Genomic DNA, 13,555 nt, shown 5'->3' on the forward strand with positions numbered 1-13,555 from the left:
CATGTTTGAGAAAAAAATATTTAATTAAAATTTATATTTAATAATATTAAATACTAAATTATATAATTATTGTGTGCTATATGTAACCGATAATTAAATAATTATTAATTCTTACAGTAACATAATGTTTAAAATAATTGTAGATAAAATCTACAAAATTTTTTAATTTATTATCATTATCATAATTAAATTAATATAATTAATAATGATAAAATTGATTAATGTTTGTTTAAAAGAATGATATTAACACTGTTTGAATAACTGTTTTTTTTCTTTCTAGTTAAGAAGTTTATTCATGTACTCATAAATGCAGCAGTAATGGACTTTTTATGAAATGTACATAAGTGTTTCATGATGCATGACATTAGATAAAAATTATGCGAGAAAATTGTGCAACGTCTTGTAAAAAGTAAATGGCTTTTGGTGGGCCAACGTTTGCTAAAATCTATGATTATAGTTAAAGAACATTTTCGAAAACTAGGCTAATAATTAAAATCGAGAAGAAATTATCGGGAAGATGTACTGGAAATAATAAGCTAGCACTTTCCTTTAATATTTTATCAAAAAAATTTTAAAACATTTATTTATCAAAATAACCCATTTTTGGTTTCAAATAAATTATTAATTAATTATCGTTAGTAATCCTTGCAGTTATTTTAATTATAAAGTAAATTCTTATTCGAAATATATATATATATATATATATCTACATCGACATTTTTTGAAAATATTTATAGATTTAAATCTAAATGTAAAATATAGTGCCTATAAGAGTCAACACAGGATATAAATGTGTGAAATGAAATAAAAAACGTATACGTTTCGACCCTGGATATGGATCCTCTTTAGTACATAAAAAAACTTAAATATAAATTTATGACATTATTTTGTTACGTCGCAATTAGTAAAGATTGTGTCCTATCTTGTAAGCATTATTACATTAATTTAGTAAAATTGCTATAGAGAAAAAGAAACAGAAACTGTAACTAACTTATTTAAATTCATAACTAAAAAACTAGAATTTGTCAAAATGTCACTTACATGTCGTAATGTTTTAATTAAAAAAACCTAAGTTTCCGTTTTGCATCCTATCATTGAACTGATATATTCACTATGTATAAAAGCACATGATAGACAATTTTAATTGTTGTAAGCATAGCAATAAAAGATTTTTACACTTACATGACAGAAGAGATTATAAGATGGAAGAGTTTTTTTTTTTTGCTCAAGGGCTAGAAGCTCTCCTCAAAGGAAAAAATTCATTTTTGATTAATTTATTTCTCCATGAAAAGCGTGCTCTTGTCCGAGGATTTAATGTCCGCAAAAGTTAGGATCTCACTGCGTTCTGGGAATGACGGCTGAGAAATCTGCAAAATAGGATTTAGTAACTTTCCCTAGGACTCCGGACGTTGTTATATTTATTTCTCCACCCCTCTCCGCCGCTATACTTCGTCTTCCATAAATAATGCGCTTTAATACGTCGTATTTTAACGCGGATCCGCTCGTTAATTAAAACGACTTTATCGTACGAGCGTTGGAAAAACATTTCTACTTATCTCCTCTCATCCATGTTCCGATTTCCTCCTCTTTCCTCCAGTTTCTACTATTTCATTTTCCTTGCGATAGATTAACGAGTCCGGATGCAGTTATGTCACTGTTTGCAACGCGTTAAATGTAATAAATTATTACAGTTTCTCTTAGCAGCTACAACCGGCACCGTTTCGCCTTCCATTATTTAGGATGCAATTTTCAATCCTGAAGGGAAAGATCTCTGATTTATGTGGCTTTTAACATTTAATTCGATATTATTAGGTCAATCGGAAAGTTCCGTTCGTTTAGCGGCGAGTATCTACAGCTGGAACTGTCGATAACTCTAATGTCTAAATCAAGCTTAATTTTATAGTTTTATCATCTGTCAATAAAATTCAGTATATAAAAGTATACGTTTGCATCAACGACATTATTTCTTATTGCATCGAAAATGTCGAAATTTGAGCCAAATAAACGTCATTTGCGCGAAGTGTTAATCTTTTGCTTCAAATGGAAGAAAACTGCAGCTGAAACTCATAGAATGCTTGTAGAAGTTTATAGTGATAGTGCTCCTTCCAATAAAACATGCAGAGAATGGTTTCGACGCTTTTAAAGTGGTAATTTTGATGTGGAGGACAAAGAGCGTTCTGGTCGAGAGTATTTGAAGACAAAGAATTCAGGCATTAGTGGCTGAAGACCCATGTCAAACGCAAAAACAACTTGCAGAAGCATTAAATTATGCTCAATCTGTTATTTCTGATTATTTAAAAGCCTTAGGTCTACAAGGAAGGAAAATGTGTTCCATATGAACTGAAGCCAAGAGACATTGAAAGGTAAAAAACCACCTGCGAAATTTTGTTTGCTAGGCAACAAGAAAGGGGTTTTTGCATCGAATTGTGACTGGCGATGAAAAGTGGGTCTATTTCGATAATCCCAAATGCCAAAAAACCATTTGCGATCCAGGACAACTATCGACATCGACGTCAAAACGCAATATTCATGGGAAGAAGGCCGTGTTCTGTATTTAGTGGGATTAGAAGTGTGTAGTGTACCATGAACTGTTGAAATCCAGTCAAACAGTCACAGGAGATCTCTACCGAGAAGAAAAAAAAATAATCCGTTTAAGCCGAGCATTGCGCGAAAAACGACCAGAATATGAGACAAGACAGCATAAAGTGATTTTGTTTCATGACAACGCTCGACCTCACGTCACTAAGGTTGTTAAGGAAACATTGGAAGCACTTCGCTGGGAAGTGCTACCCCATGCGGCTTATTCACCAGACTGTGCCTCTTCCGATTATCACTTGTTTCGGTCGATGGCATACGCACTTGCTGAGAAACGCTTCAATTATTATGAAGACGTCGAAAAAATGGGTCTCTGGCTGGATAGCCTCCAAGGATGAGTTATTCTTTCGCCACGAAATTCGCTTGCTGCCCGAAAAATGGGAAAAAGTCATTGCGAACGATGAACAGTATTTTGTTTGATCTACTTTGTCATTTTGTTTCTTAAATAAAATCATACTTTTTGCAAAAAAAAAAAAAAAACGGACGGAACTTTCCGATTGACTTAATAGCTCAATTTTTTGGATTTTAGCGGAAAGGCTTTAATTTAGACCCTCCAAGATCTTTAATAGCCGCAAGTTGAAAGGCCGACAAATTTAATTTGCCCACTTAACGCCAGGTTTTCTTTTTATGGAAAGACCATAATTTAAGGAATGACGCTTTTGGTAGTCATCTAGAGCTTGAAGGATCGACTAATTTAATATATTGGATTGCCGAGGTTAATTGACCTATACCGAGCCTTATGTACCCATGTTGCATGTGTTATACGTGAGTATTATATGCAGCAGCACATATCTGCCGCGTCGCGGTCTGCGAAATGTATTTCGTAGACCAGGTGCATCGAGATGCACCGTGATGCGTGCAACCGCAAAACACAGGACATATCACGGTTGCATCTCTCTCTCCTATCCGGCTATCTCTATCTCTTTGTATCTATCTCTATCTTTATATATACATAGGAAATTTGGAAATGTCGTGTTTAATTGAATACATTTCACGTGTTCCAAACGGTATTCAAATATTTTTATGTTAATTTTATACAAAATGACTATGTTAGAAAGTAACACAAATTTATATTTAAAAAATTACATAGAAAATCTTTTATTCGTAAGCAATATTTTTTAGGTAAAATTAACATTTTATAATATGTTGAAAATTAATATGTATTTTAATCATTTATTTTTAAGAATTTACGTTTTAAAATACATTGTTTTTCTGTTATTGTTCATTTCATATAATTCTGTTATTTGTTCATTTATTCATGAATTATTATTTTTACACTAAGGAATGTTAAATTTTAATTCACAACACAAAATATTTAACACCAATGAGTGAAGAGGGTCATATCTAGTTATTAAGACGGATCTTCGTATTTAATAATATTTTTTATGTGAATTTTTACAATTTCATTTTTAGTTCAAGCAAACTACACGTCATATATTTGTCGTGTTTAAAATACAGTTCTAGACTCAAGCTGGAGTACGTAATCTCACAAATTAAGTTGACGAGCAATTCAATATTACTGATGCTAATGATCATCTTTAAAAGAATTTATACAGAAAGATACATATAATAAAATAACGTAATCATATTATGTTAAATTAATGCTGGGATATGTTAAAAGTTTAATATGAAATTTTAATAGGGACTAATCGAGTCTTGAAAACTGGATGTTAATGTTTATTTTATTATGTGAATTTATATACTGCGTATGTAGTCCCCCCTCGCGACGCTGATAGATTTTCAGCCTTGACGCATACATATTCGCTACCACAGTAATATCACTTACAATTAGTTAAATTGAGAATCAATTTAACCAATTTTTTGATGCCTATAGCATCATATTAGATCTTAATAATATGTTGAAAGACATATATTAAAATTTAATATTAAAGTAATAATTTAAACTCAGAGAAGCTGAGATTGTGAAGAATATCACGAGTTGGCGTTTCGTCCCGGCTTCCACTACTGGACTCATCAGTAAGGTAATGTAGTGGGAGCCTACCTTAGACGCCTGGGAAGATGTTAGAAGAAGTTCTATATAAACAATGAGTAACTATAGACCTCTGTTGGCTAGTCGACGAAGTGATATTCTTCACATTGTTCTTAATATTATTAAAGCGCATTTTTCAGGCCGCGCGATATAAATATGAAAGATATACGTGATTGATTCGTATGATTTTTAAAATCATAGAAAGTGTAAAGCCTAATCGAGTCTTGAAAACTGGATGTTAATGTTTATTTTATTATGTGAATTTATATACTGCGTATGTAGTCCCCCCTCGCGACGCAATGCCATTTCTCGCAAGTGCTTAATTACATGAGTAATTGTTTATATAGAACTTCTTTCTAACATCTTCCCAGGCGTCTAAGGTAGGCTCCCACTACATTACCTTACTGATGAGTCCAGTAGTGGAAGCCGGGACGAAACGCCAACTCGTGATATTCTTCACAATCTCAGCTTCTCTGAGTTTAAATTATTACTTTAATATTAAATTTTAATATATGTCTTTCAACATATTATTAAGATCTAATATGATGCTATAGGCATCAAAAAATTGGTTAAATTGATTCTCAATTTAACTAAGTGATATTACTGTGGTAGTGAATATGTATGCGTCAAGGCTGAAAATCTATCAGCGTCGCGAGGGGGGACTACATACGCAGTATATAAATTCACATGATAAAATAGACATTAACATCCAGTTTTCAAGACTCGATTAGGCTTTACACTTTCTATGATTTTAAAAATCATACGAGTCAATCACGTTTATCTTTCATATTTAATAGAGACTGTTGAATGGACTAATTTTAACACAAATGCAAAATGTTTTGCTGTGTATCGATCTCTTTCTCTTTAAATGCGATAACTTGTATAGGAATTCCGAAATTCTAGCCTTATAAAAATCGATTCTTCTGAGAATTCGGCCTGGCTCTTATCTCGAGGTACGTGACTTGTCGAGAACTTAATTAATGTCAGACGAGCTCGGTCAGTTCGGACTCGCCTACTTCCTCCTCATTTTCTCTGTGTCTGATTGCGCGTCGCGATCGCCTTCTACACGATTTGTCTTTCCGCTATTTGCGAAATACTCAACGCGGTTCTGCTATTTAACGAAATAGACGAAGGAGTGATTTTCCTGACGTATGATTATTTCTCTTCTTTGGTCATTAATTTCTCATTTAATTTGTAATTTTTTATATCTTCTCTCTAAAATCTTTGAAGTAACAAAGAGTGATAATTGAGTCAGTGTCGAAAAAGAGTAGCTTATAGTTGTCAATTTTTAAGAGTGAAATGTCTCACTCTTTAGAATTAGATTCCATTCTAAATATTTAGAGAGATTTTTTAAGTTTTTACGTTTGATGCATTTTTATATTTATGCACGTTCACACATCGTAATATATGTATATTAATTGTGTAGTATAATTTTGATCCATTCGCTATTTCTTTCATTATTGATTTTTATTGGAAATAAGTGGAAGTTTCGAGCGTCGTTTAAGGGTTAATGGAGAATTCAGCCCCACGGGGCTTACGACGATTAGTCTTTCCCTTCGACGAGAGACGCGGACTAATTGTGCAGATTGCCAATTACACCAATTCCGCGGAAGACCTCGTATTACCGTTTCAAGTTGTACTTGCTGGAGAAATTGCGATGAGACGAAAGCTGGATGAAGTAATGTATGAATAATATTGAAAGAGATAAGCTATATAGATATATCTTGCACGTTAAGTATACGAGTAGATCTGCATAACTCTCATACTTTTCTTTGATCTTAAATTCTTTTACAAAAGGTTGTTATTCATTGTTTAATTTTTATTCTATTCTAATTTTATATTATAGTATTTAATGCGTGTGCTGTCAAGTAAAATAGAATATTGTATTCTATTTTTATTTCTCGTTATTTAGTCATTATCTCTTATGTTAACAAGTAGGAAATAATAATTTTCCAGTTGAAATATTAAAATTCGTTGTTTTTTTATTTGAATCCTACATTTTCATTTTGTTTTAATTTTATATTTTCTTTATTTTAAATTCAGTTTTTTCGACATTAGCCTTTTAATTAAGTTTCTACAGTTTCATCTTTAGGACAAATGCATCTTGTGGATCTTGTCGTTTTATCAAAGAGCGTAACTTGAGCTGCGCGTTAATGAGTGAGTATAATTAATGCTATTTTAGTTGTAACATCAAATAGAGGTTTCCTTGAGTTTGCGAACCTGAGCAAACCCAGATGTCGTGACTTCGCGAGTCAATTAATCTCGATCAATTTTGGCAAAACTCGCTCACATTAAGTGCACGATATTTAATGTTACATTAACAAACTTAATATCTTAATTTAATGAGTTTCGGTATATATATAAACGATTATTAAGAATATCAAATCTTATTGGACCGTGAGAGTTTAAACTAATTATCGATGAAAACATGCCGTAAGTGTTAAGCTGGATCTTGGATGCTTCTAATATATAATTTCGGTGCGCATTTAAGAATCTACATACGTAGTGTATAAATTCACACGAAATTATGTATGTATTAGAAGCATCCAAGATCCAGCTTGACCGTTACGGCATGTTCTAATCGATATTTAATTTAAACTTTCACGGTCCAATAAGATTTGATATTGTTTATTTACGTCACCTGAAGTTGTTCCTACTTGTATGATTATTGCGAAAAATATTACTAAGACCTCGGTAGTCTAAAGAACGCTCGCAGGGAATGCCAGAGATCCAGGTTCGACTCCCAGCCGAGGTAATATTTTTCGCAATATAAATTAATTATTTACAGATTTTTAATATGTCATTCACAGATTTTAATATGTCATTCAACATTATTAAGATCCAAGATGCTATAGGCATCAAAATTGTTAGATTGTTAGTCAATTTAACTCGTGATAGTACTGCGGTAGTTTATTAGAGTTTGCGTTGTAAGCCTGAAGAAATTTCGGCGCGCATTTAAGAATCTACATACATAGTATATAAATTCATACGGAATTAAAAGCATCCAAGATTCAGAGAGTTTGACCGTTACGACATATTCTCTCATTAATTATTAAGAATTTAACTCTGCAGACACAGATCTAATTCAACTGACAAAAGTTTCATTTTATTTCCTGGTTTTTTTTTCTTTCCTGGCGAAAATTTTTAGTGAGATATTATGTTTATACCTATTTAGATAGCATTATATCGATAGTTATATTGTTTATGAGGAGTTTTACCCAAACTCATTGCCCAAAAATATATATCAATAAAAGTTATTTTCTTTTCTTGCACTGAGAATTCAAAATTTATAAGCCAGTGTAATTTTTTGAAATAAATAAAATAAGAGAAACTAATTAATTTAAAATATTCAAAGGTGTTAGCTTTTTACATACGCGAAAGATTTCTTAACATGAAAAACTTGTGAGACTTCCCTGCTTAAAATTTTCTATAGAAAACTACTAAGAAAATTCTATAGTTTTTAATGAGCGTTTTGAATCGGTAAATCCCAGTCCGCAATAGTTTTCTATTATTATACTCATAGAATCTTATTGATAACTGTAGAGCTTCTATAGTCGCTCTCGTGCGCTACTATAGAAACTATTAAAAACTATAAATACCTATACAAACTCTATATGTTCCTATAGTTTTTTATAGAAAATTTTAAGCAGGGTTATTGGACAATATTATTAATTTGATGTAATCGATCATGGAAATTATGTAAGGCATTATGTCAATTATCAATTGATTCTTTCTCAAAAACGATTGGCGGTAAAATGTAGTCGTCTCGTTGTGCATGTTTTAAATGGTTTTCACGGGGTCGACATCGGAACAAGCCGCGAACAACGATGGAAAACTAAATAATTAGTGTGACGACGGTGAACAGTCGATCGTACGATTAATGCGGCGGCGACCTATAATTGATTTTCTGATTGGGCGGCCCAATAGTGGAGTCTGACGGGGGGGGGGGGGGATCGCCGTGTATGTTTCCATCATCCATCTCACTCTTACTCCAACCACTTAGCTCGATATAACAGCGAACGCGAACGGTAGCGTCAAAGCCGCGTCACGCTTGCGCAAGTTCGACGATCGTGTCTTTATTTTTTATTAACGACAGGTCGCTCCCTCGTTCCCTTTCTCTGTCTCTCTCATTGTCTATCTCGAGTCTGCCCTTTTTCAATCTCGTAAACGCGTCTGGGGATTTCCACTGTCGTCGTACAATTAATTGCGAAGCTGTTCTTATTGTATCCGGAATCTGAAGTTACGAACTTGCGATACAATTGCATGTAGAATCTGCAGTTATATATGTATTTGTAATATATATTATACAATATATACGTACCATATATTGTATAATCAAATTCAGAATCGGCGATTGCAGAATCATGGTACAATTTCATGACAAGGCTGGCAATTGTGTTGCTACGCAATTGCATTTGAGATTATTATAGGTGTATAAATAAGTTCCCGCGGTTACTTTAAGTAATAGAGGCTAATAATGATACATTTAAATTTTCGCGCCTAATTATTTTTCCACTAGTAAAGTTGATCAACCCGCATTTTAAAAAGTATATAACAGTTTGCAGTTAGACAATTGAGTACATTTCCAATTTAATTGAAAATGAACGTTTAAAAGGTACGTACTTATTTGCTATTGCATGCTTTACTATTTTCATTGTCATAAAACCACCACCGAAGCAACCAGAATAATTTGCAAGATGTATAAAGACAAAATTATGTCGGAAATAACGCGCCAAGATTGGCTTAAAAAAATTAAAAAATGATCATTTTGATGTGAACGATAAATTGCGCTGCAAAATATTTTTTTACCGCAGCATGTATTGTCTAAAAGATAGCAAAAGTGATTGATTTGAAAAGTAGATAATTTGATTAAAATGTTTCTATCGTTTTTCTATATTAGATATATTTTCGAAAAAATCGCGAGTATTTTATTTATACATTATTTATACTAATATTTAGGATTGCATTTCAGGAAATAGTTTGAAATTTATAGAATTTTGAATTGACAAAAAAGATGATTTAAGAATTCTTATTTAAAAAAAGGGGAATGTCGCGATCGGCAGACACTGATGCATTCTGCAAATTAATTGGGGATAATTAAAAAAAAGCTTGTCGTGTCTCTTAAATTATTATGTGGCGATTCATATGCCAGAAACAATGAAAGAATCAAGCGTCTATTCTTAGTGACATTCTTCTCTTTCGTATATATAGACAATACTATAATGGCATTAACGAGTTTCTATATCGATTTAATTTCTTCGGTTGAACTCGAATTTTTTCTTCGATGACTTTTGACACACTTTTCTCATGAGCGCCTTTTTCATTATTAACATCTTACATATTAGCAAGTTTTTTTTTACAATTATACATACGTATACACACATTTATACATTCTACGCTGTTAATAGTAATTATAATTAAACGCACGTCGTTCCGTTTTTATTTACAAATTTCTCATTACTTCGTGCGGAATTTAATTAGGGAGATTCAATTGCGAATTTAATTAGTCGGCGATAGTTTATCGGATGATTTTGCAGTTACAAGAAGCGTGTTTGGAAATAGCTACTATGTTATAATTTCCTTATTAGTCTACTAGTAAAATTGTTCACTCGCGTTTCTCGCGCGATCAAACTATTGAAAAGTTTGTTCTAAGCACACGCAAACAACGTTCCAGAAATAGTAGGGGAGACCGGGGCTAATTCAGGATAAAGTCATTATTCGGCTTTAAGTCACGAACAATAAATTGTATGAATTAGCTATTAGTACTGAAGATGCGTCTTCATGTATCCATGTTGTGGACGGAGTTTTGTTAAGTTACTGGCAACATTGCAATTTCTACAACGACGAACGTGTTCTATTCAGTCGGAAGTCATTTTTCTGACGCGACAAAAGTTTGTTATTATACCTGTAGTTTTTTCGCTTGTACAATTAGCCAGGTAAGTAATTTTAACAAGAAGAGTCTGTAATTACCGATTTTAATCAACTCTTTCTTGGACGTGTAATACTGACTGAAACATGTGCTACAGTAAAGCGGTAGGACCCACTATTCAGCCATTCGCGAGAAATAAATATAATAGCAATAAAATATTTCCTGGCACCGCTATTACCCTTGGGATCTCAGAGTTTGATCTGTAGTCGGAACTTTTTTTAACATTTAAATTTTTTAACAGTCATGTAAAACAGTCATTGTAAATTTTTATTGCAAATATATATTTTGTGTTCACCAAAAAATCTTTAATTTTATATAAAATTATTTTTTATAATTCCCTGATTTTTTAAAATAAATAATTTTATATTACACATAATTAAGAGCAACTTAAAAATTGTATATAACATTTAAAAGTTATAAAAGTTATAATGACATTCAGTCAGTACTACACGTCCAAAAAAGTTGATTAAAATCGGTGATTACAGATTAGCGGCCTCTCCTTGTAAGTGAAATGTGTATGCTAGTCACGAATCTGTTGACTATTCTCGCAGTTTCATGGATTTGTTACATATTCTGAGTAACGGAAGTAGAAATGGACGCTTGGGGCAAAGTCAGCGCAGTATAACCCTAACCATAGTCCGTGCCAATAGTGTTGACTTTGCCTCGGCTTTTGTCTCTTCTCTATTGAAAATGCGTCATTTTTGTCGTTATTATAACAAAATGGTCCGGACATATCGACACAAAACAGAGTGAAAGTAAAGAAATAAAGTAGTTTTATTCTTTTAAAGCAAAATGATGTGTCTTTATATTAATTTTAACGCGAACATGAGGTGTGTCGACTTTACCCCGGAAATTTTGCAATTTCGCATTTGGAGGTTGTGTCATATTTTCTCTATACCTATAAAACGAAGTGACATAGACCAAAAATGCTTTGAATCATTTTGTAGCCAAAGGTTCGTTCTTTTCAACAGTACCATTTATTTAGCTAAAAGCTAAATAATTAATTTTCTTATTGAAAATCATCAAAGAAGATGAAAGTACCGAATTAGCTCCAGTCTCCCCCCTCCCCTATACTTTTAAAAAAAATTACTTCAAAAGAATTCAAGCATCTAACGTAAATTTTGTAAACAAAAGAATATTAGTTAGGCTAGAAGTCGAATACGGAAAAATATGTTTAATAACAATTACATTAGAAAGTAGTTAAAGTAAATATTAGTACAAAACAAAAAATAAATAAGAAATAGTATAGATAAAACAATTTCGTGATTATTTGAGTTATCGAAAATGATTCTGGGCAAAGAATTTGGGTTTTGTCATAATAAAATATTTTTTAAGAGGTAACTACTTATAAATATAAAATTATTAAAATAGGCGTTATTATATATTACACATTATTGCACATTGATATGTAATTGATATGAAGTATTAGCATATATGTATATAGAAGCTGTACGTATTTATAGGAAGATTTAAAAAAATATTTTTAGTTCGTTAAAATCATTCTTGGTTACAAAACGTTAACAGGAGTGGCTAATAGGAAGATTCGATAGAGAACTTTTAATCCGTCAAAAATCGGCAACGTTATTCATACACACGTACATATGTACATACAAAAAATACGAGACCGTCGTTATGTGTTTCTCGAAACAAATCAATAGCGTGAGTAGAATAGCACCATTTCATGAGTTCAATTTTTTGCTCCGAACGTCTCTCTGATTCTCACCATTCTCATCGATAACTCGCGCATCGGTCTTCCATTCCCATCGTTTACACTCTGCTGATGGCGATCCCCGGTCTCCCGGGGCCCAGAGCCTATCTAGGCGGTCGCCACTCCTGATTTCGATACTTGCAGAGCAGCACCTTCTTGAACGCCTGGCGGAAGACCTTGTTGAAGATGGTGTAAAAAATCGGGTTGACCATGGAGCTGGCATAGCCGAGCCAAGTGACAAGGTCGAAGATCTTACGGTCGATGCGACGCTCGCAGTCAGGACATATGGCCGGCACTAGGTTCAGCACGAAGAACGGTGCCCACAGAATTACGAACGTGAAGAACACTACGCCGAGGACCTTTGTAGCCTTCTGTTCCAGTCGGATGATTCTGCCGTGGCGAGAACTGTTACGCGAAATCACGCTGCTGTTGCGCGAATGATGGCTGCGCACCTGACCACTCGAGTACCTAAACAAATTCGGCGACGACGGATTACTCTGGTTCAAGGTCGCATTTGCCACGCCCATCGCTCCATTGTGTGCTCGCATTGTCGCCGCGCGTCTCAACGGCGTTGCTCTCGTACTAGCAGACAGCAGGGTCCTGGTGCTGCCTGCAAAGGATTTGAAAGATTTGATTCACGAAAATGGATGAGATAGCGGGTAAAAGGATTGCTGCCATCGCTGTAAATTGGAAATCGTTTCGAAAATTTCGAGAAAAGTTGGGGATCCTAAATGCTGAAAGTTTTCGAATTGACATGTCTAGAAGAAATATTTTCAAACGTGCGAAAACTTGGAGATTTAAACGTTAATAGGAATAATGGGAATTTGAGGATTAGAATTTAATTCTAGCATCTGCATCTAAAGATTTTAATTTAATTAATCTTAGATGAAAAGAGCTGTGACAATATGCAAATTTTTAATATTAAATAATTTAAAAAATTTGTTGATCTTTCGATAAACCTGATACATAAATAATCTAAGATTTTTTAATCTTATTCTTTAGGACACGAATATATGTCAACAAATTTAATAATTTTAGTAGAAATATTTTTTAATCTCCGTTAAAAATCTGTAGACACATTTATGAAATTTTTAAAATTCGTTAATTAATTAAATAATCTCTAAGAATCTTACTCTTTTTCAAGATGTTTTGCGAAAATTAAAAAATTTAATAATTAAGATGTAAAACAACAAAAATATTTTTTAATTTTCGTTAAAAATTTTTAAGATTCGCGAATACGTCAATTTTACAGTCTTGAATCTTCCGAAATCAGTAATGCGAAAATCCTAATACGCGATTCTGAAAAAGCAATGATCGGAAGCTTTTCATGACC

The 13,555-nt window shown here is 33.0% G+C and overlaps 1 protein-coding gene across 1 annotated transcript in view; it reads right to left on the reverse strand.

Moving 5' to 3' along the window:
• Window positions 1–12,326: 12,326 nt before the first annotated feature.
• The window catches only part of 5-HT2B (5-hydroxytryptamine receptor 2B), a 60,871-nt gene continuing 59,642 nt past the window's right edge, over window positions 12,327–13,555 (reverse strand). The window contains exon 6 of the mRNA XM_018537746.1: window positions 12,327–12,832. Within this exon, the coding sequence (XP_018393248.1) occupies window positions 12,327–12,832 (506 nt within the window). The remainder of the gene's footprint in view (window positions 12,833–13,555) is intronic.

This window comes from Cyphomyrmex costatus, unplaced genomic scaffold, assembly GCF_001594065.2.
Source record: "Cyphomyrmex costatus isolate MS0001 unplaced genomic scaffold, Ccosl1.0 scaffold182, whole genome shotgun sequence".
Lineage (NCBI taxonomy): Eukaryota > Metazoa > Arthropoda > Insecta > Hymenoptera > Formicidae > Cyphomyrmex > Cyphomyrmex costatus.